The sequence below is a fragment of the Ranitomeya imitator genome, chromosome 10, assembly GCF_032444005.1.
Source record: "Ranitomeya imitator isolate aRanImi1 chromosome 10, aRanImi1.pri, whole genome shotgun sequence".
Lineage (NCBI taxonomy): Eukaryota > Metazoa > Chordata > Amphibia > Anura > Dendrobatidae > Ranitomeya > Ranitomeya imitator.
In genome coordinates this window covers 140,139,290-140,161,004 of record NC_091291.1, presented here as the reverse complement: position 1 = coordinate 140,161,004, position 21,715 = coordinate 140,139,290, and the positions used below count along the sequence as shown (strand labels likewise).

The following is a 21,715-nucleotide window of genomic DNA, read 5'->3' as shown; positions in this document are numbered from 1 at the left end:
ATATTATACATCCTGCCACTAGAAAAAGCTTATGCACATGGATTTCTACAGTAAACCTGTTGCATTTGTATATGCTCTTAGGGTATGTGCACATGTTTAGGATTTTCAGCAAAAATTTCTGCGGCAAACTGTGACGTGTTGGAAGGAAAAACGTGGTGTTTTTTCGCTTTGTATTTTTCCCCACTCATTAGTATGGGCGAAACCTGCCGCAAAAACGCTGCAAGAATTTATTAGCTGCAAATCTGCAAGGAAAAATAAGCAAGGAGTGCATGAGATTTTAGAAATCTAAATATTTTGCTGATACTTTAAAACGCTGAGTATTTTCTGCATCAAATAGTAACTAGTGCCTTCTGTACAATAAATAACATGATGTGTATCATAATTGATAAAAAAAATAATAATATTACATTATTTCGGGATATGGTAACTTTTTTCTCTTTTTTGCAAATTGGCAATGGTTTTAAGACAACCATGTAGTTTTTTTCTATTTTATGTTCTTTATATACACGGTGTGACAATTAGTTTCTTAAGGAAAATGTTTCTCTAACCATCACTAACTTTCATGGAGATTTGTTTTATACCATCTTGATATAAAATAGGGGCCATAAGTAGTACTGTAAGGTGTGCTGAAAGTGGGAAAATCTGCATTTTTTATTTTATCTTTTCATTTGTGTTTTGTTTTTTTCCAATCAAGAGTATTGCCCGCGTTTTTTTCCAGTACTTTTTTGTAAGGTTCTTCAATATTTTTTTCTTAGCCTCTTGTTTTTAATCTATTTTTTATTTTATTGTTTGCGTTTAGAAGGCTATGAGTATCTGAACAGATACGTTATGCTCTTACAAATCCATTATTTGGGATTGTGTGAACTGGGTGACAACAATCCGCTTGTCATCGGTTCGGACGTATGAACAATGTTTAAGGCCCAATTACCTTCCAATTGTTAATCTGAAAACCAGGATTTATTATCATGAGGAGGATGTAAATCTAAGATTAAACTCATTATTGTTTGATGAAGTCTGCTATGGCCGAGATGATAACGGATCTACGGATACCATAAGGCTATCATCCACATAGCGGCCGTATTACACTAAATCAGAAAAAAAAATATATATTTTTTTCAGAATAAAATATAAATCTTCCCACCATGCCACAAATAATATTGCTGTGGATGATGAAAATGGAGCTCTCATTGGTGCTCACACTGTTAGTCAAAAAATATTTGTTGTCGAAGTTAAAAAAAAAAATTGTATTGCAAAAGATATTCTATGGCAGATGATATAATAAACTGCTTCTATTCAATACCGTAAGTACTGTATTTATTGAGCGGATGTTCTATTGATTTCATGGTGAAGATCTGTGGAATAGATCCACCACATGACATGGAAGGGCTCTATAGTGTTTATGCCACTGCATTTTGGTCATAATATTAAGGACTGATATAGTGTCTTTTATAAAGCCGGGAGTTATTTGTAATAGAGGATGTAAATAATCATCTATCCAGGAACTCAATTGTTCATTTAGTTCCCGGAAAATATTAATAATAAAAAATTATAATTTCAAAACCCAATAAAAAAAAATTATGTAGATTATTAAAAAGTGAAAACACAAAACCATACATGTTACAGATGGATGCAGTTATTAGATGTGAGCCAATGAGGAGACCAATCGAGCATTAAATGTAAGAGAAAACGAAAATCTGTCTCCACATTGAGGAGGCAGAGAAGACATAGTGAGCAGTGTAGGATCCAGCCTGGACCAGTAGGACTGGGGAGCTGGTGGAGTTCACCAGTCGCATCTGTATAAAAGTGTGCTGTCGACGGCTCGACCTTCTGTTACTATAGAATACTATTCAGACCACAACTTAGAAAAGAGCGCAGCGGAGAAATGATTGACTAGGAAGTCGGAAATGGGCATGTTTGGTTCACAGAAGGGAGATCCACTCCTCATCCCTGCTCGCTAACATACGCAGGTCCTAATCAGATATCATCCCATTAATTAACTGAAATTACCTAACAGGGTAAAAATGTAATTTTTCTAAAAGCCAGAAAATCCCTTTAAAGGTTTGCTGATGAATAAACACAAGTGGAAAGTTTGTTGGATTCCCTTTAAAATCCAGAAAACACCAGGATCACTGAGAGATAATTGGATTTTTTTTTTATATTTTGCAGGGATTGGTCAGTGATTCTGCAGGGTTATGGTGGTAACACAACCAGTTGAGTATTTCACAGCATCCCAGACACTATACAGGGGCAGGCACATGAAGGAACAGGAAGCCGACTAGCGAGGCACAGACACTGCGAGCTGATGGCTAGTCATCACCTCTAGCTGCCATGTCTACTGAGCGAGGACCAGGGGAGGGGAAGAAGAGCGGGTGACAAGATAAAGAGAACATCTTACTTTGATGAGGTTAAGTCTGTCATACTGAAATGAAAACACAGAGAAAATTAGAGGCAAACATTTTACACAAGGCAGAATTATCACACAGCAAGAGGATGAAGTCCGAGACGGGGCGGCCTCATCCCTGGGTCACTTATCGCTGTAGACATCTATGTACACAAATAAGCAAAATGTAGCAAAAGATGGCTACCAAAACTGGGCTCATATGTGGAAAAATGGATCTAATATTCTGCTCTTCCCTCTTAAAAAAATGATATATATGTCCGTGACTGGAAATAGAACAGTGCCGATTCAAGCACGGCGCCCTCTTGTGGCCACCTCCAGTTTTGTAAACTTGGTAATGGCTAAACGAGAGCATAGACTAAAAAGCTGGGCTGGATTCCTGATGGTGGAGGTAACACACGCAGATATGTGCTGAATGCAACGTACAAAACTGCACAATGTATACAGTAAAATGATATTAGCTTCCCAGAACATCCGGTGCCAAATTAATGTGACATATCGACAGCATTACTCCAGTCACTGTACAGGTCCTTCTCAAAAAATTAGCATATAGTGTTAAATTTCATTATTTACCATAATGTAATGATTACAATTAAACTTTCATATATTATAGATTCATTATCCACCAACTGAAATTTGTCAGGTCTTTTATTGTTTTAATACTGATGATTTTGGCATACAACTCCTGATAACCCAAAAAACCTGTCTCAATAAATTAGCATATCAAGAAAAGGTTCTCTAAACGACCTATTACCCTAATCTTCTGAATCAACTAATTAACTCTAAACACATGCAAAAGATACCTGAGGCTTTTATAAACTCCCTGCCTGGTTCATTACTCAAAGCCCCCATCATGGGTAAGACTAGTGACCTGACAGATGTCAAGAAGGCCATCATTGACACCCTCAAGCAAGCAGAAAGAAATTTCTCAACAAATAGGCTGTTCCCAGAGTGCTGTATCAAGGCACCTCAATGGTAAGTCTGTTGGAAGGAAACAATGTGGCAGAAAACCCTGTACAACGAGAAGAGGAGACCGGACCCTGAGGAAGATTGTGGAGAAGGACCGATTCCAGACCTTGGGGAACCTGAGGAAGCAGTGGACTGAGTCTGGTGTGGAAACATCCAGAGCCACCGTGCACAGGCGTGTGCAGGAAATGGGCTACAGGTGCCGCATTCCCCAGGTAAAGCCACTTTTGAACCATAAACAGCGGCAGAGGCGCCTGACCTGGGCTACAGAGAAGCAGCACTGGACTGTTGCTAAGTGGTCCCAAGTACTTTTTTCTGATGAAAGCAAATTTTGCATGTCATTCGGAAATCAAGGTGCCAGAGTCTGGAGGAAGACTGGGGAGAAGGAAATGCCAAAATGCCTGAAGTCCAGTGTCAAGTACCCACAGTCAGTGATGGTGTGGGGTGCCATGTCAGCTGCTGGTGTTGGTCCACTGTGTTTCATCAAGGGCAGGGTCAATGCAGCTAGCTATCAGGAGATTTTGGAGCACTTCATGCTTCCATCGGCTGAAATGCTTTATGGAGATGAAGATTTCATTTTTCAGCACGACCTGGCACCTGCTCACAGTGCCAAAACCACTGGTAAATGGTTTACTGACCATGGTATTACTGTGCTCAATTGGCCTGCCAACTCTCCTGACCTGAACCCCATAGAGAATCTGTGGGATATTGTGAAGAGAAAGTTGAGAGACGCAAGACCCAACACTCTGGATGAGCTTAAGGCCGCTATTGAAGCATCCTGGGCCTCCATAACATCTCAGCAGTGTCACAGGCTGATTGCCTCCATGCCACGCCGCATTGAAGCAGTCATTTCTGCCAAAGGATTCCCGACCAAGTATTGAGTGCATAACTGAACATTATTATTTGATGGTTTTTTTGTTTGTTATTAAAAAACACTTTTATTTGATTGGATGGGTGAAATATGCTAATTTATTGAGATAGGTTTTTTGGGTTATTAGGAGTTGTATGCCAAAATCATCAGTATTAAAACAATAAAAGACCTGACAAATTTCAGTTGGTGGATAATGAATCTATAATATATGAAAGTTTAATTGTAATCATTACATTATGGTAAATAATGAAATTTAACACTATATGCTAATTTTTTGAGAAGGACCTGTATAGTCCACATCATTGTGAGAGAAGGAGGGAGATTATTTGGCCATTTACAGCCCTTACTGGGATTGTTGGCCACCTTTAGTGGGTAATCTGAATAGTTATGCACACACACTATTTATATTTAACATTTTGGTATAATAATTCAGCAGCAATAATTCAGCAAAATATTTGTTCAGGAAGTGATGGGCTCATTAACGCAGTCAGAAAAATCGTTGATGTCTGCAGCATATCGCCCGATTTAGTAAAAGACACACGCCATATGGGGACAGAACGAGCGTACTAATGATTGCTCTGCAATTAGTATCTAGTCTATCAGCACTTATCAAATGGACAAAATCAGGATAAGGATATCCGGTCCGTGGAGCTCTCTGTCATACTCCGTAGATCACTCGTGACTCCCCCATATACAGGAGCGTCCTCACTAGCCCTGCACCGCCAGATGACTGGAAGCCGGCGGCTGCAGGGGGATATATATATACTGCTGCACGAGATCTAAATGCCCATTCCCCCAATATCTGCTGATAAACACTATTTCTACACGTGGCAGCTTTAATTTCCAAATATATGAGGGATCTAATGGTGAAAATTTCTTCCAATATGTAATAAAATTATTTTTTTTGCAGTTTTCTAGTGCAGGAGGGAAAGTTACTATTCAATCCTTGGCTAAAGAAATACAACATTTTTTTTTTATTGTTAGTAGTGGACATTTTCTTACTTGTAAGGCTATGTGCACACGTTCAGGATTTCTTGCAGAAATTTCCTGAGAAAATCCTGAAATTTTCTGCAAGAAATCTGCATGCGTTTTTTTGCGCGTTTTTGGTGCGGTTTTTTTTTTTTGCGGATTTTTCCGGACATTTCCCAATGCATTATATAGTGGGAAATCCGTGAAAAATCCGCAAAATTAATGAACATGCTGCGTTTTTTACCGCGATGCATTTTTTTCGCGCAAAAAACGCATCATGTGCACAAAAATTGCGGAATTCATTAAAAATGATGGGATGCATAATGTATGCTGTTTTTTTTGCGGTTTTATAGCGTTTTTATCGGAAAAAAAACAGCGAAAAATCAGCAACGTGTGCACACAGCCTAAAAGACATTCGGCTACTTTGGATGGTTTGGGTCTAAATTGGTTCGCTTGGCCGCCTACGCTTTCAAACAAGATGAAAACACACAAAAAGGGAAACAATGTAAGCCATAAAAAATGATACTGCAATTTTTTCTTTGTATATAGACACAACATACGGTAATTTAAAAACAATTTAAAAAAAAAAAAGGAACACCACAAGTAATGAAAAAATGGGGAACAGCTGCTGATAATCGTAATAGTAGGTATTCTGCCAAAAGGAAAGTATCTGGATACCATACCGAATATGAGTAATCAAAACCAGCAGTTTTTATATAAAATAATAGGAATAACACAGAAATAAATGTAGTATTACACCTAAGTGGGTGAACACAATAACAACCCAATCACATGTAACTGTGGTAAGAAATAAAGTGCCCTATAGTGCTGGGCCTAAGTAGGCCTCCTGCATGACAGATGGAGCATAACTAAAGTTCAATAAACAATTCATGTAAATGATATCTAAAAATGGGTCCAATAGTGGTGGCAATGTGTTATCGGGCTCCCACCATGCCTGACGCACGTTTCACAGAGGATGCTTTGTCCAAGACACATATGACACAAACAGTGTCCGGGTAGACGCATGCGCTCAAGCGGCAGGCTGGAATCGTGCGGCAGTCAAGCGGCACGACCCACGAAATATTCAATTGCTCACGTGGTAAGCCTCACGTACATAGCATGTCACATGCTCAGAATCACAGACACGTGACGCATCTCGTAGCCACCGGGCTACCAGGCAAGCAAATCGTATATAAAGTACATAATTAAGGGGACTAATGCCGTCACATTAATTGATGGAGTAAAAGGTAATTACCGGTTTATCAGCATATATAAAAAGTATGAAAGGTAATAAAAAGGCGTGCTCCTGTGATATATAATATTAATTCAGATAGGCAAGGATGATTAAATAGATTGATAAAATAAACAATTGGTGTTTATTTGTAAATGCATAATACCTTTCAAACAACAAATATTAATAAATAATAACAAATTAGTAAACAAATATTGAATAACACCAAATAAAACCAAAGCAATTATGTATAAATAAGTGAAGATCACCTATATATGCTACAGACAAAACCTCACTCACACACACACACATGGAAATAAATAGTATACAAATATATATAACTATACACATATATACACAGTGGGGAAAATAAGTATTTGATACACTGCAGATTTTGCAAGCTTTCCCATCTACAAAGAATGCAGAGGTCTGTAATTTTTATTGTATGTACACTTCACCTGTGAGAGACAGAATCTAAAAAAAATACAGAATATCACATTGTAGAACTTTTACATAATTAATTTGCATTTTACTGCATGAAATTAGTATTTGACTCAATAGAAAAACAGAACTTAATATTTGTACAGAAACCTTTGGTTGTAATTACAGAGGTCAGACGTTTCCTGAGGTTCTTGACCAGGTTTGCACACACTGCAGCAGGGATTTTGGCCCCCTCCCCTATACAGATCTTCTCCAGATATTTCAGGTTTCGGGGCTGTCACTGGGTAACATTGAGTTTCAGTTCCTCCAAAGATTTTCTATTGGGTTCAGGTCTGGAGACTGGCTAGGACACTCCAGGACCGTGAAATGCTTCTTACGGAGGCACTCCTTAGTTGCCCTGGCTGTGTGTTTCGGGTCATTGTCATGGTGGAAGACCCAGCCACGACCCATCTTCAATGGTTCACCATGCTGTTTGGTGATCCCCTTTTTGTATGGCCTCTGCTTTTTCTTGTTTTTGTGCAGATTCGTTTTCTGAGGTCAGGGTTGGATCCCAATTGTTCATGTTCTGTGGTGCCCCCACAAAGTAATTAGTTACCATCTTCAATGCTCTTACTGAGGGAAATAATCTTAATAATAATAATCTTTATTTTTATATAGTGCTAACATATTCCGCAGCAGTTTAGTCTATACACCTTATCATCGCTTTCCCAGATGGGGCTCACAATCTAAATGAGGGTAGGAGGTTGTTGGCCAAAATCTTATGATATAGGACTCCATCCTCCCTTCAATACGGTGCAGTCATCCTGTCCCCTCTGCAGAAAGGCACTCACAAAGTATGAAGTTTCCCCTACTATGCTTCATTGTTTGGACTGTGTTTGTGGTTTTGTACTCATCCTTCTTCTTCCTCCAAACACGGCGAGTGGAGCGGATACCAAAAAGTTCTATTTTGGTCTCATCTGACCACATGACCTTCTCTCATGCTTCCTCTGGATCATCCAGATGGTCGTTGCTGAACTTCAAATGGGCTTGGATTTTTAATAAAAGCAGTAAGATTTATCCGAACCCACAAATTTTTTTATGTTTATGGAGGTGCTGTACTTACAGTTCCAGGGCACAGATATGGGGACGTCCTGTGCGCCCTCATATGCCAATTTGCTCCTGGGGCTGTGTGAGAGAATGCTACTTCTACTTCAAACCGAACCCCTCAAATTTAATAACAAAATTGCCTTTTGGGCCAGATAAATAGATGACATACTGATGATTTTGCAAGGGACAAGGAATGAGCTTGATGTCGTCTTTCGTGAACTTAATACGAACAATTCGAACATCAAGTTGAAATACAAAGCCAGTACACAAGGCATCACATTTCTTGATCTCTTAATTCAGGTGGACAATCATGGAAACATCCAAACTGATCTTTTTCGTATTTTCGTAAGAGCACCGCTGCGAATACAGTGTTACATGCAATTTCCGAGCACCCCAAGCATCTAAACAAAAACATCCCAGTGGGACAGTTCTTGCACACCAAAAGGATTTGCTCCAATGACCAACTTTTTGGGAAACAAGCCAAAGACCTACAAACACAATTCACCGACAGAGGATACAGTAAAAGGACCACATGTCAGGCATATACAAGGGCATCATGCCATAAAAGGTCTGATCTACTCAAATACAAGAAATCTGGAAAAGACACCCCACTAAAGGTATGGTGTATATTTGACTTCAATTCACATAGTGACGAACTGAAGAAAGCAGTAGAGAAATATTGGTCGGTACTATTATTGGACAAATCATTGTCCAACCATATTACCCCATTTCCAGTTATAACATATGGCGGATGAAACACCGCAGCAATATTCAATTCTAAAGGCTCAAAATGGGGAAGTTTTACTTGTGGCAAATGTGTGGCGTGTTCCAGCATTACAACTAGTAAAGATTTCTCAGATTCCAATGTGCAAAAAACATACTCTATCACACACCATATTGATTGTGTAATGAAAGCAGTAGTGTATTGTGCCCATGTGGTCCATTGAATATTGACATGACTTCAAGAGAATTTCGAAGACGAGTTTGTGAACACGTATTGGATATCAAGAACTACAAATAAGATGACTTTTCTGCTCTAAAACCTATCCCGGCCACTTCAAATCCATCCATAACTGTGATTCTTCTTTACTGCGGTTTAGAGGGATTGATAGAGTTCTGATCGGACCAAGGGGAGGTAACCTGAAGCGTTTGGTTGCACAAAGAGTCTCCGCATGGGTATACAAATTGAAGACTCTGACTCCTTGTGGTTTGAATTATCATAACAGCTTTGTAACCTTTCTACCAATATAAATAGTCCTTTAATGTGAATATATACTACATGTAAGCAATAAAATACTTTTGGGCTATTTTATATTATTTATGTATTCTACCTTAATTTTATTAACAATGATATTTTAAGTGTATATTGTTTAGTGTGATTGTTGTCATTATTTTTTTTTTTCTTTCGTTATTTAGGTTTCCCTTTTGGATTGGCCCTTCTGGGATTTTTCGTCGCACATACTGGATTGGGTTACAATTAATAACAAAAAAATAAACAAACCGTAATATCGGCAATTAACATTGAACCAAAACTTTTTTAAAACATATTTTTAACAATAGTGTCGATACCCCCTTTTGATATTTCATAGTTTAACAAACATTTTCTCTCCCATACTATACTCCCCTATTCTTTCCCTTCTCCCACTTTTGGATCCACACCTGGCCTCAATCTGGTGACTTTGCTTTACCTTAATATGCATATTCACCATGGTTATATGCTTTATTATTTATCTGTTATATCACAAAGCACTACTTTAACTTAATTATGCTCGGAAACCCTCCAATGTGGCTGAAATATATCTTTTATGCAAAGATGAGTTGGGCAAAAGTGTTGTAAAAGCCCCATTGCCTGTTATCACAAATACTTGATTGCAGTTGTTGCTGCTAAGTATGGTCCAACCAGTTATTAGGTGTAGGGGCAATCACTTTTTCACACAGGGCCCTGTAGGTTTGGATTTATTTTTCCTTTAATAAAGACCTTCATTTAAAAACTGTGTTCTGTGATTACTTGTGTTATCTTTGTTTAATATATACATTTACTCAACCAATGACCACACTGGCGCTGCACTGATATGAATCCAGGAGGTGGAAGGGAAAAGAAAAAATGAAAGCTAAAGGAAAGCAGCTGGTATTTAGACAGGGGTTGTGCCGAGCTCTGTCGGTAGAATAAATAACAATAGACAGACACAAAAATACCGCGCTATAAACCGCCCCACTGCAGAGGCTACCAATGCATAAATACCCTATTGGTATATATAAAAAACCAACTGGCTGCGGACCAGAGGTAAAAGTAAAAAATACAGTGCACGCTTGTATAAAGCACCTATTGGCGCCTGGTTCCACAATATAATCTAGCTCCAACAATAGTTACTTTCACCTACCTACTTAGGGGTAGAGGATTAACTGCTTCAGCCGCAGGGTAGATGTGGCCGACGTGCAGGGATCCCGTATCGTCCTTATACAGCAGGTAGGACGGAGGAAATGCTTGGCCGCAGGATAGATGTGGCCGGCGTACAGGGGTCCCGTATTGTCCTTATACAGCGGGTAGGACGGAGGAGATGCTTGGCCGCAGGGTAGATGTGGCCGGCGTGCAGGGTTGCCGCGCCGCTCTTGCACAGCGGGTAGGACGGAGAAGATGTGGGCAGTGCAGAGCCAGAGGCGCCCCGGCCGGAAGCGTCCCTGGATGCACGCAGGGAACAGGAAGGTGGCCGATACCAATCGGCCGCTCGACCTGGCAATGACGTCACTAGTGCTACGGGAGCAGCAGAGGGTCAGAATAAACCAACGTGTCCCTGACGAAGAGGTGCGTCCCACCTCGAAACGCGTTGGTTTATTCTGACCCTCTGCTGCTCCCGTAGCACTAGTGACGTCACTGCCAGGTCGAGCGGCCGATTGGTATCGGCCACCTTCCTGTTCCCTGCGTGCATCCAGGGACGCTTCCGGCCGGGGCGCCTCTGGCTCTGCACTGCCCACATCTTCTCCGTCCTACCCGCTGTGCAAGAGCGGCGCGGCAACCCTGCACGCCGGCCACATCTACCCTGCGGCCAAGCATCTCCTCCGTCCTACCCGCTGTATAAGGACAATACGGGACCCCTGTACGCCGGCCACATCTATCCTGCGGCCAAGCAATTCCTCCGTCCTACCTGCTGTATAAGGACGATACGGGATCCCTGCATGTCAGCCACATCTACCCTGCGGCTGAAGCAGTTAATCCTCTACCCCTAAGTAGGTAGGTGAGAGTAACTATTGTTGGAGCTAGATTATATTGTGGAACCAGGCGCCAATAGGTGCTTTATACAAGCGTGCACTGTATTTTTTACTTTTACCTCTGGTCCGCAGCCAGTTGGTTTTTTTATATATACCAATAGGGTATTTATGCATTGGTAGCCTCTGCAGTGGGGCGGTTTATAGCGCGGTATTTTTGTGTGTGTCTAATATATACATTTGTTTGGTGATCTGAAACATTTAAGAGTGACAAACATACAAAAGAAATGGAAATAAGTCGTTACTGCGCTCATGGAGTAATTTTGTTCTGCCGGCAACTCCTGGGAATGTTCGCCACTGTTCCATGTTTTTGACATTTGTGGATAATCCAGGTTCTCCGGTTTCCTCCCACATTGCAAAGATATACTGATAGGGAATTTAGAAGGTGAGCCCCATCGGGGACAGTGATGATAATGTGTGCAAACTGTAAAGCGCTGTAGAATATGTTAGCGCTTTATATAAAAAAAAAAATAATAATTGAAAAAAGATTATAATGGCTCTCGCTGTGGTTCACTGGAGTCCCAAAGCTTTATAACTACTTCATAACTTTTCCAGCCTTATAGATCTCAATTACTTTGTTTCTCATTTGTTTCAGAATTTCTTTGGATCATGGCATGATGTCTAGCTTTTGAGGACCTTTTGATTTATTTAACTTTGTCAGGCAGGTCCTGTTTAAGTGATTTCTTGATTTGAGAACAGGTGTGGCAGTAATCGAGCCTGGATGTGGCTAGGGAGGATGTGATAAACCACAGTTAATTTATATTTTAAAGGGAGGGGGGCGCAATCACTTTTTCACACAGGGCTCTGTAGGTTTGGATTTCTTTTTCGCTTAATAATAAAGACCTTCATTTAGACACTGTATTTTCTGTTTACTCGTGTTATCTTTGTCTAATATTTACATTTATTTATTGATCTGATATGCAAATTGCCTGTTCAGAGAAAAAGAGGACTTGAACTCTATAGCGCCACCTATTAAAGTAGCGATCCTACAAGGACAAACTTATATTTGTATACTATTTATTTCAATGTGTGTGTATGATTATGGTTTTGTCCATAACATATAAAGGTGATGTTCACTTATTTATACACTACCCCTTTGATTTTATTTGATGTTCTTCAATACTTATTTACTAATCTATTATTATTTACTAATATTTCTCATTGTAAAAATATTATGCATTTACAATTGATCACTGATTGATAAAATAAACAATCTATGTAAGCGTCCTTACACATATTAATAGAGTTAATCTTGAATCACCATGCCCTACTTAATAAGTTGGCCCACCGATTAAAGGTTAAGTTTTGGGCCCTTTATCTTGGTTCAATGTAATATACATGATTCTACATGATTGTCTCCTTTCTTATATACGTTTTATTATCTTATACTGTGACTTGTTTAATCTGCTTCATCTTTTTTGTCTTTTCTCTGTATTTTATATTGTTTTCAATAAAAAGAAAGTTGAAAGAAAGATAAAGGTATAGCAAGAATAATTATTATGGTTTAACTCCATCAATTAATGTGCCCGGTACTGGCCCCCATGTTTTCATTACCTGTGGTGTTACATTCTTTTTAATTTTAAATTATGTTGTCTGTATGTACAAAATAAAAATTGCAGTATGATTTTATATGGCATTCATTGTTTTCTTTATTTTGGGTTTATTTTGATGTTTTTGTTAATAATGCATACTAGCCCCCAAAATTGTTAGTTTAGGTGTTTTTTTTTCAAAAAAGGATCCTATCCCAATATGTAGTATGTGTAATAATAATAATATTAGCAAATACCTCCAATTAGAAATGTAGTATACTTTTTTTTTATTCGCTATGTCTCTTTCTTCATGTGCAGGCATTGCAGGACCTTAGGTATCCATGGTTACATCCACTGATGAAGTGGCAGTTAGCTACTTCTTAGTGGTTGTAATCATGGATACCTAAGGTCCTGCAACGCCTGCACATGAAGAAAGAAATATGGCAAATAAAAAAAATTCTATTATATTTCTAATTGGAGGTATTTGCTAATATTATAATTAAACCTACTACATTTTTGGAGAGGATCTCGGAGATGGGAGTACCCCTTTAAAATGGCTTTGGAAGTAAATTTCTTAATACAAACTGCATATATTATCAGATCAGTCTCTTATGCCTAATGAGGCCGGTGTACTTTCATGTGATAATCCATGTCAGACTGGAGATACAAAATTGATACTGAGATAAGAATTTAGAGGTGGGCTAAAAATGCTATAAAGAAGGGAGAGGGGGACCTTGAAAAAGGATTATACAGCCATTGTGGCATGGATTTCAAAGTCAGTACATTAGCTTCATTAGGTCTAAATCAGGTCTAAGAAATCTATTTAATAATGAATGCAGCTAATATTATGAAATCTGGTGACAGATCTGCTTTAAAGTTGGAAGACAACTAACAAGATATCTGAACGTGAAGTCAGAGATTGGAGCAGTCCTGCTCGAGCTTTCAGCAAATTTTGCTTCTCACAATCCCCTTGTTCCATGCTCACAGAACATAAGACATAAACCATGCTCAATAAACAATATTTTTTTTCCCCAAAGCTGATCATCTCGTGTCTCATCTCGGGAGATCGGAGCCAAGAGCGGAGATCTTGAGCTACTTTTATATTTGCTTGCTGTTTTCTCTTAAATGTTACCATAATTCTGCCCATGATCCGCACCTCTATAGAGAGTGACTCAGATTTCTGGGGAAACTATATAGTAAATCTACCTATCCTTGCATTGATACTGAGTCACTTTTCCGTTCAGGGTTATGAGAAAGCTGGGTGAGGTTCCCTGCAGGAGTCATACACTTGGCCTTCAGACAAGAGCTGAATAGAGACAGCAGAGTATAACATTTATCCACTTGACACAAGAGGACAGCTCAAGGACTTCGATTTACTGGAGATTTGGGAGATTTTAAAGGGGAAAGCTCTTTAATGACAGGGTCTTAGGCGGCTGCACGGTGCACTCAGCTTTTTCAGCGATATGGCTCTTCTCAGTAATCTACAAGCTTCAGCACAGAAATCTGGACCAAAACTACAATCCGAAATTGTAAACTCCGACTTCCAGCAATTCGGCTTCATCCATGATATAAGTGATGATCTGTTGCTATAATGGCAGTGACCTTGGGGATGGCTGCACGGTTATGCCGCTTGGGAGGTGACACAATGTCACAAGTGTTTGGTTCCAGGATAGGATGTCGAGTCTTGGCTCCGGTCTCTGGCTTCTGCTCATACACACAAGACTCGGGGATGGCTGCATGTTTATTGGCAGTAATTCGGAGGCAACTGGTGATGACAACCTCTTGACTGCGGCTCGCTGACTTGTAGTTGTGAGATAAAGCGAGGCTTCCTGGAACACGGCTGATACATGCCGGAGAATATGAGATCCGGATGGCTTTTTACAGCTTGCCTTATGCCGCCATCTAATGCAGGGTATTATTATTTCTTTATATTCTCAGCAGAGCGGCCACTTGGGGCTCGTCCCAGATACCATCTAATCGTATTGAGCACAGATTGTACACCGTGATAACTTATTATCTGCACCTTAAAGAAGTAGTTATCTGGAATAGTAGCTATTGATACACTCACAAGGGGTGTCCACAGAAATAATACGGACCCCATACACCCCCTAAGTGAACATAAATAGATATGGTGAAAGAAGCTCTAAATAGGAGATAAACAAGCAAGGTTATAGATTACCAAACACTGCAGATAAATGGCTGAGGGTCCGTCCATTAGCGGGGAGGGGACTAATGCTCATGTGCAGATTACCCAGACCCAGGCCACTTGACCGGTGCAGGAAAGCCAGGTACAGGGTTGAAGCCTAGCACCGGAGGTCCTGTGTGCCTGCACCTGGCTAGCTATGTCTAGAGCCCGGCCTGTGTCCAGCTGTCGGGCAGTCAGCTGTGTTGGAGCTAGAGAGAGACAGGCAAGAACCTCTGTGAGGGAAGACGGCCCCGGCCGTGTGCACCAACTGCAAGTATCGCGGCTTGCTATGGACAATCGCTGTTTGGGTAACGCGTGTAAGCTGCATTTTCTCGCCTGAGCTAGGAGCATTGTGTGGATTGCTAACTGGTGAGGGACGGTGTTATTTCTTGCCAACCCCAAAAAAAGGGACTTTTGTTCCTTACTTTGTAGTTATTCGTTTGGAGCTGGGGAAAGGTTATTTTGCTTTCATGGTAAAGTTGTTAATGAACATAAGACTGTTCTGCACTAAAGCCAAGTGCCTGTGTGTACCCATGCCGCTGCCAGGAAGCGCGAGTCCCTACCCCGGTCATATGTGCCATGTTGGCCAGTGCTCGTGTACATTTGGTGGGTACTCCTCTCACTTTGCCGTGTCTGTACCCCTCCTGCGTCCTCATGGGACCGAAGAGCGTTCATCCAACACTCATCCGATCTCACACAATGCACTTTCCTCACATAACAAGAAAATATCAGAATTTCTACTTCAGCTTTGGTTGCGAATGGAGAATAAAACCTCAAGTATACTGAAGTCAATGTAACACAGGTACTAAAGAGAATGTGTAAAATTACAATTTATATTTAATTCCTCTAATTATTTTCAGGACTCTGTATAGTGGGCAACAGTCTGAGCTCTGACTAAAACTCTAGGACCCTTCATTACTTCCTAAACATTTCCGTAATATCCAGAAAAGCTCGGTGCTGGATAAAGCGCTCGGTGATCGGCACCGTCATGTTCTGGCATTTTACTATGATCATGGAAAGCTGAACATAAAAGAAGATGGGACCACAGTCATGAGATTAGCGATAGTGGTCCCTGCGTAGAAAGATGGCTTCGGTCTACTGCCTCCATGCTCTGAAAAGACTACTGAGGACCCGTGGCATGGAAAGCAACAGCCTAAAGGGGTTCTCCTATAAAGAGCATTTATTATTTATCCATAGAATAGGTGATAAATGTATGACCACTCAGGATCTGGGTACTGAGGCTCCTCACAATCCCAAGAATGGAGCAGTAGTGAACATGTGTGACTAGCGCTCGTATGGACATCAAGAAGACTGGTGGCCGTTCACAACAGTAACGCTCACACACGGGACTCTGAGCCCTGTTCCCTCTATCAGAAGTGATCCAAATGCTCAGACCACTAGCAATTATACATTAATCAGTTAACCTGTGAAAGGGTGACCAATATTGTTTTATGGGACAACCCCTTTAAAAAGTCGTAATTAAAAAATAGAAATTCTTGAGCTTCCAAGCGTTCCTCTGCAGCACACGTGTCTAACCCCACGTATATGAATTGCGTACTGCTACTCTTAAACCTAGGCTTCACACACACATGGCATCTGGTCACCCCAGCAGACATGCATTGTATAGGATCATGTAAACCTTACAATTTTGCACAACATAGCTGCATTGCTGTCCGGCACAATGATGATGTGGAGTGACATTAACCTTTCACTACCCATAGAGTGTGAATCAACAGATGCACAACCCGTCCATACAGGAGACTGAGCAGCAGAACTTGCACAGTAGTCTAGGTCTAATTGTAAAAAAACATATAGGTGTGTGACAAGAAAGGAAATGGTGGTGGGTAAAGTGTGAGAATACACATCTCTAAAAAGAAGGATGACAAAAGTTATATGACAGATCCTTCACTGATAGATGCTGAGTCTTTGAGGAAAATACAGCTTGGCCTAAAATAGAGATGATTCCTCTATCTGCAGACACGCTGGTGGACGGTGCGCCTCCTCTATTTCCAGTGAACAATCATTTGCAGAGTTTATCATCCCCTATAGAGACAGAAGCTATAACTACTGCCCGACAGATGGGTGCTCCGAACACAGGAGCAGACGGGACACTGGAGCACTGTCCATGGTCACATTCTGCTTATACAGTCATGGCCAAAAGTATTGACACCCCTGCAATTCTGTCAGATAATACTCAGTTTCTTCCTGAAAATGATTGCAAACACAAATGATTTGGTATTATTATCTTCATTTAGGCTACGTTCAGACTAGCGTTGTGCTAGTGTGCGTCGGGTTAGCGTCGGGCGACACAGCGGCGACGCACGCGTCATGCGCCCCTATGTTTAACATGGGGGACGCATGCGTTCTTGTTTGTTGCGTTTTGCGACAAATGCGGTTTTTTTGCCGCAAGCGTCGGACCAAGAAAACGCAACAAGTTGCATTTTTCTTGCGTCCGATTTTCGGCAAAAAACGACGCACGCGTCGCAAAACGCAGCGTTTTTGCTTGCGTTTTGCCGCGTTTTTGCGTGTGTTGTGTCGCCGACGCAGCGGCGCACAACGCTAGTCTGAACGTAGCCTTAATTTGTCTTAAATGAAAAAACACAAAAGAGAATGAAGCAAAAAGCAAAACATTGATCATTCCACACAAAACTCCAAAAATGGGCCAGACAAAACTATTGGCACCCTCAGCCTAATACTTGGTTGCACAACCTTTAGCCAAAAATAACTGCGACCAACCGCTTCCGGTAACCATCAATGAGATTCTTACAATGCTCTGCTGGAATTTTAGACCATTCTTCTTTGGCAAACTGCTCCAGGTCCCTGATATTTGAAGGGTGCCTTCTCCAAACTGCCATTTTTAGATCTCTCCACAGGTGTTCTATGGGATTCAGGTCTGGACTCATTGCTGGCCACCTTAGAAGTCTCCAGTGCTTTCTCTCAAACCATTTTCTAGTGCTTTTTGAAGTGTGTTTTGGGTCATTGCCCTGCTGGAAGACCCATGACCTCTGAGGGAGACCCAGCTTACTCACACTGGTCCCTACATTATGCTGCAAAATTTGTTGGTAGTCTTCAGACTTCATAATGCCATGCACACGGTCAAGGAGTCCAGTGCCAGAGGCATCAAAGCAACCCCAAAACATCAGGGAACCTCCGCCATGTTTGACTGTAGGGACCGTGTTCTTTTCTTTGAATGCCTCTTTTTTTCTCCTGTAAACTCTATGTTGATGCCTTTGCCCAAAAAGCTCTACTTTTGTCTCATCTGAACAGAGAACATTCTTCCAAAATATTTTAGGCTTTTTCAGGTAAGTTTTGGCAAACTCCAGCCTGGCTTTTTTATGTCTTGGGGTAAGAAGTGGGGTCTTCCTGGGTCTCCTACCATACAGTCCCTTTTCATTCAGACGCCGACGGATAGTACGGGTTGACACTGTTGTACCCTCGGACTGCAGGGCAGCTTGAACTTGTTTGGATGTTAGTCGAGGTTCTTTATCCAACATCCACACAATCTTGCGTTGAAATCTCTTGTCAATTTTTCTTTTACATCCACATCTAGGGAGGTTAGCCAAAGTGCCATGGGCTTTAAACTTCTTGATGACACTGCGCACGGTAGACACAGGAACATTCAGGTCTTTAGAGATGGACTTGTAGCCTTGAGATTGTTCATGCTTCCTCACAATTTGGTTTCTCAAGTCCTCAGACAGTTCTTTGGTCTTCTTTCTTTTCTCCATGCTCAATGTGGTACACACAAGGACACAGGACAGAGGTTGAGTCAACTTTAATCCATGTCAACTGGCTGCAAGTGTGATTTAGTTATTGCCAACACCTGTTAGGGGCCACAGGTAAGTTACAGGTGCTGTTAATTACACAAATTAGAGAAGCATCACATGATTTTTCGAACAGTGCCAATACTTTTGTCCACCCCCTTTTTATGTTTGGTGTGGAATTATATCCAATTTGGCTTTAGGACAATTCTTTTGTGTTTTTTCATTTAAGACAGATTAAATGAAGATAATAATACCAAACAATTTGTGTTTGCAATCATTTTCAGGAAGAAAATGAGTATTATCTGACAGAATTGCAGGGGTGTCAATACTTTTGGCCATGACTGTATGTTGCTTCCTGGATATGGTCTCATACATGGGACAGAAGATATAGTAGAAGAGTCACTATCCAGACCCTCATTCAGATTCGGCAAAGTGCATGAAATGCGTATGTTTACAACCATAAATGCCCAAAGTTAGGTGCCCGTCACTAACAGACAGAGGCCTGTTGCTATAAGTAAAGAACGAGTGGCCATAAGTAAAGAAATATGATTAACGGCAAGGGAAACCCTGGCTAACGGCAAGTGGACCTTGGCCACAGGTGGGCAAAAGTCCAGAGACCATAGACACAGGGCCAGTGGCCATAAGTTAGGGGACTGTGACCATTTTTGCTCTGACGTGCTCATCCTTGTGATTTGTATTGCTATTTACACTAAAAGAAAAGTGGAGATATCACATTCTGGTCAAATAAAGAGTAATCTGATAAAATACGAACCCAAATTTCATTTTAGACATAGGAGAAGAAAAAATGTAGATAAAAATCAGTTAAAAAATAGAATAATATGGAAATGTTACTTTGGTTTTGTTTCCCATATGTAATAGTGCATGAAACAAAAAAAAAAGGTCCTCAAATAAAAAGCATCACGTCCATCTCAACAAGTATACATGGGGACGACACTTACAAAAGTGTTGACAGAGCTGAAAAAAACAACTGAATCTGTGCGGCCTGCTCCAAAAGAACCAAGGGGATCAAAATCCTCATAAAAGCAGCTAAATATCTGATCGGATGAAATGGGAATGGAGGAGAGCGAACTCACAGGACAGATGGATACAGCCCGACAGCCTCTATAATCCAGTACTAATTGCGGAAACGTCATAAATTATCACCACTAAAGTCCACAGTCAGATTTAGTAACAATTAGTGAAGTGTTTTCGGATCCCGGCTCAGATCTTTGCACATATGGGAGAATCAAGATGCAGCAACAAATGTGAGAAACAAAAATAGTTGCAGTCCAATGTAAAAAAAAAATCTAAAAAATAAAAATCTAAAAAAGCAACACATTTTGCTATTCCAAGATGTAAACCCAGCTCTGCTATACTGCTCACATGAAACCAAGCAAACGACTAACCACACTAATAAGGAGGGGGATTAGACATATATCTGCTGTCTCTGCACAGCCATTAACCCTTTCTCTACAGCAAGATCTTCCCATATAACAAACAGCACATTCTCAGCTCCAGAAACCCTCCGGTCTACGGGACTTGTTTTTTTGGCATCCTCACAGGCAGCACGTACCTTGGAGTTCTTGCCACCGCTGCGACCCGACTGAGAGGATCCACTCCGCTGCACTCCTGGTTCTGGGGTTGGAGGTGATTTGTCTGATGAATGGTCCGAACTTTTCTCCACCATGACTTCTCCTTCACTCTGTTGGGGTGTCGGAGAGCGGGAGCGCTTGCGCAGGATGGGAGAGCAGGCAGGCGAGCTTCGGTTCGAGTTACTTGCCGTACTAAGGTGAATAGAAAACATGGTTAAAACAGCAAAAAATGATTCATCTGTTACATATCCAACCTCATATAGTTCCTTAGTTTTCTGTACATGAGGCCTTGTGATGGGAAATAAAAAGTTCTGCAACTTCCTAATAAACTTTGTTTCAACAGCTCACCATATTTAAATCCTGTCTTCATGGCACAGGGTTTACTACAATTGTATCCAGTCTTGACTATTCTATGACCAAACACATCTAGAAAACAAAAAACTGTCAAATCCAGGGTTTGATACAATTAAAGGGTAAGAGCATCGCCCATCCCAGCCTAGGACTACAGATAAACTCTCGGCTCACCTCCCCGTCTGTGTGGTTCTGTTCTGGTGGCCCACTGGTCTCCTTGCTTTCTCTGTTGATGGGGACAGCATGAGACCGCTGCAGCCATTTGCTCAATGCTTAGGGCACGTCAGTGGTCCTGCACCTTCCCGATCAGAAGAGGAATCATTCAGACAGGGGGTCCACTACAGAATACAGAGAAGCAGGAGGATTGCCAGGGGAGTTTAGATTATTTTATTTTTTTTACGATATTTTCCTGGATTCTAGTGCAATAAGGGTTGTCTCACTATAAAAGGGTTAAAATCAAACCCTCAGCTCTCAGCAAGCGGAGATGACTCAATTAAGACATTTCAGCTTCTGGACGTCAAGATGTTTTCCATTCACTGACAGCAAGATCTGGGTAATGGTGAGGAATTTATACATCATTCATTTAGAAAGTTGCAAAACTTCATTATACAACATTAAAAGCTTAACTTAGATAAAACTGCAAAACTCCTTTCAAGTTTACATAAAATATACAGCGGAATATGTTGCCAACTAGAGAATACTAGAAAATAAAGGCTATAGTTAAATGTGTCTACAAAGTGCAGCAGTAGCTGAGCAATTATAGTTATCAGGGTAGGAAAGCAGAAGAAGAGACCCTGAATCCAGCGTCCTGAGCAGATCACAGGGTCGGACCAATGACTGACAATGGTGCAGGAACAGAGGGATCTAAAGGCGAGCAGCGGCACAGACAAGCATCCGGAGAAGAACACAGAGCAGCCAACAGAAGGAGCTGCAAGCATGGAGTCCTGCAAGCCATGGGCTTAGGAGGAGGCCTGGATACATGCATGTCTCGGGGAGTGGGTGCCAACATGGAGATATTAATTCCTTGCTTGTGGGCTAAGGAGGAAAGAAAATGACACAGGTCAAGGAAAA

General features: G+C 41.0%; 1 protein-coding gene across 3 annotated transcripts in view; it reads right to left on the bottom strand.

Annotated features, from left to right (window-relative positions):
- The window catches only part of GRAMD1B (GRAM domain containing 1B), a 105,861-nt gene that overhangs the window by 73,616 nt on the left and 10,530 nt on the right, over positions 1-21,715 (bottom strand). For all 3 annotated transcript variants that reach the window (XM_069743067.1, XM_069743069.1, XM_069743066.1), the window contains exon 2: positions 20,275-20,485. In XM_069743067.1, the coding sequence (XP_069599168.1) occupies positions 20,275-20,485 (211 nt within the window). The remainder of the gene's footprint in view (positions 1-20,274; positions 20,486-21,715) is intronic.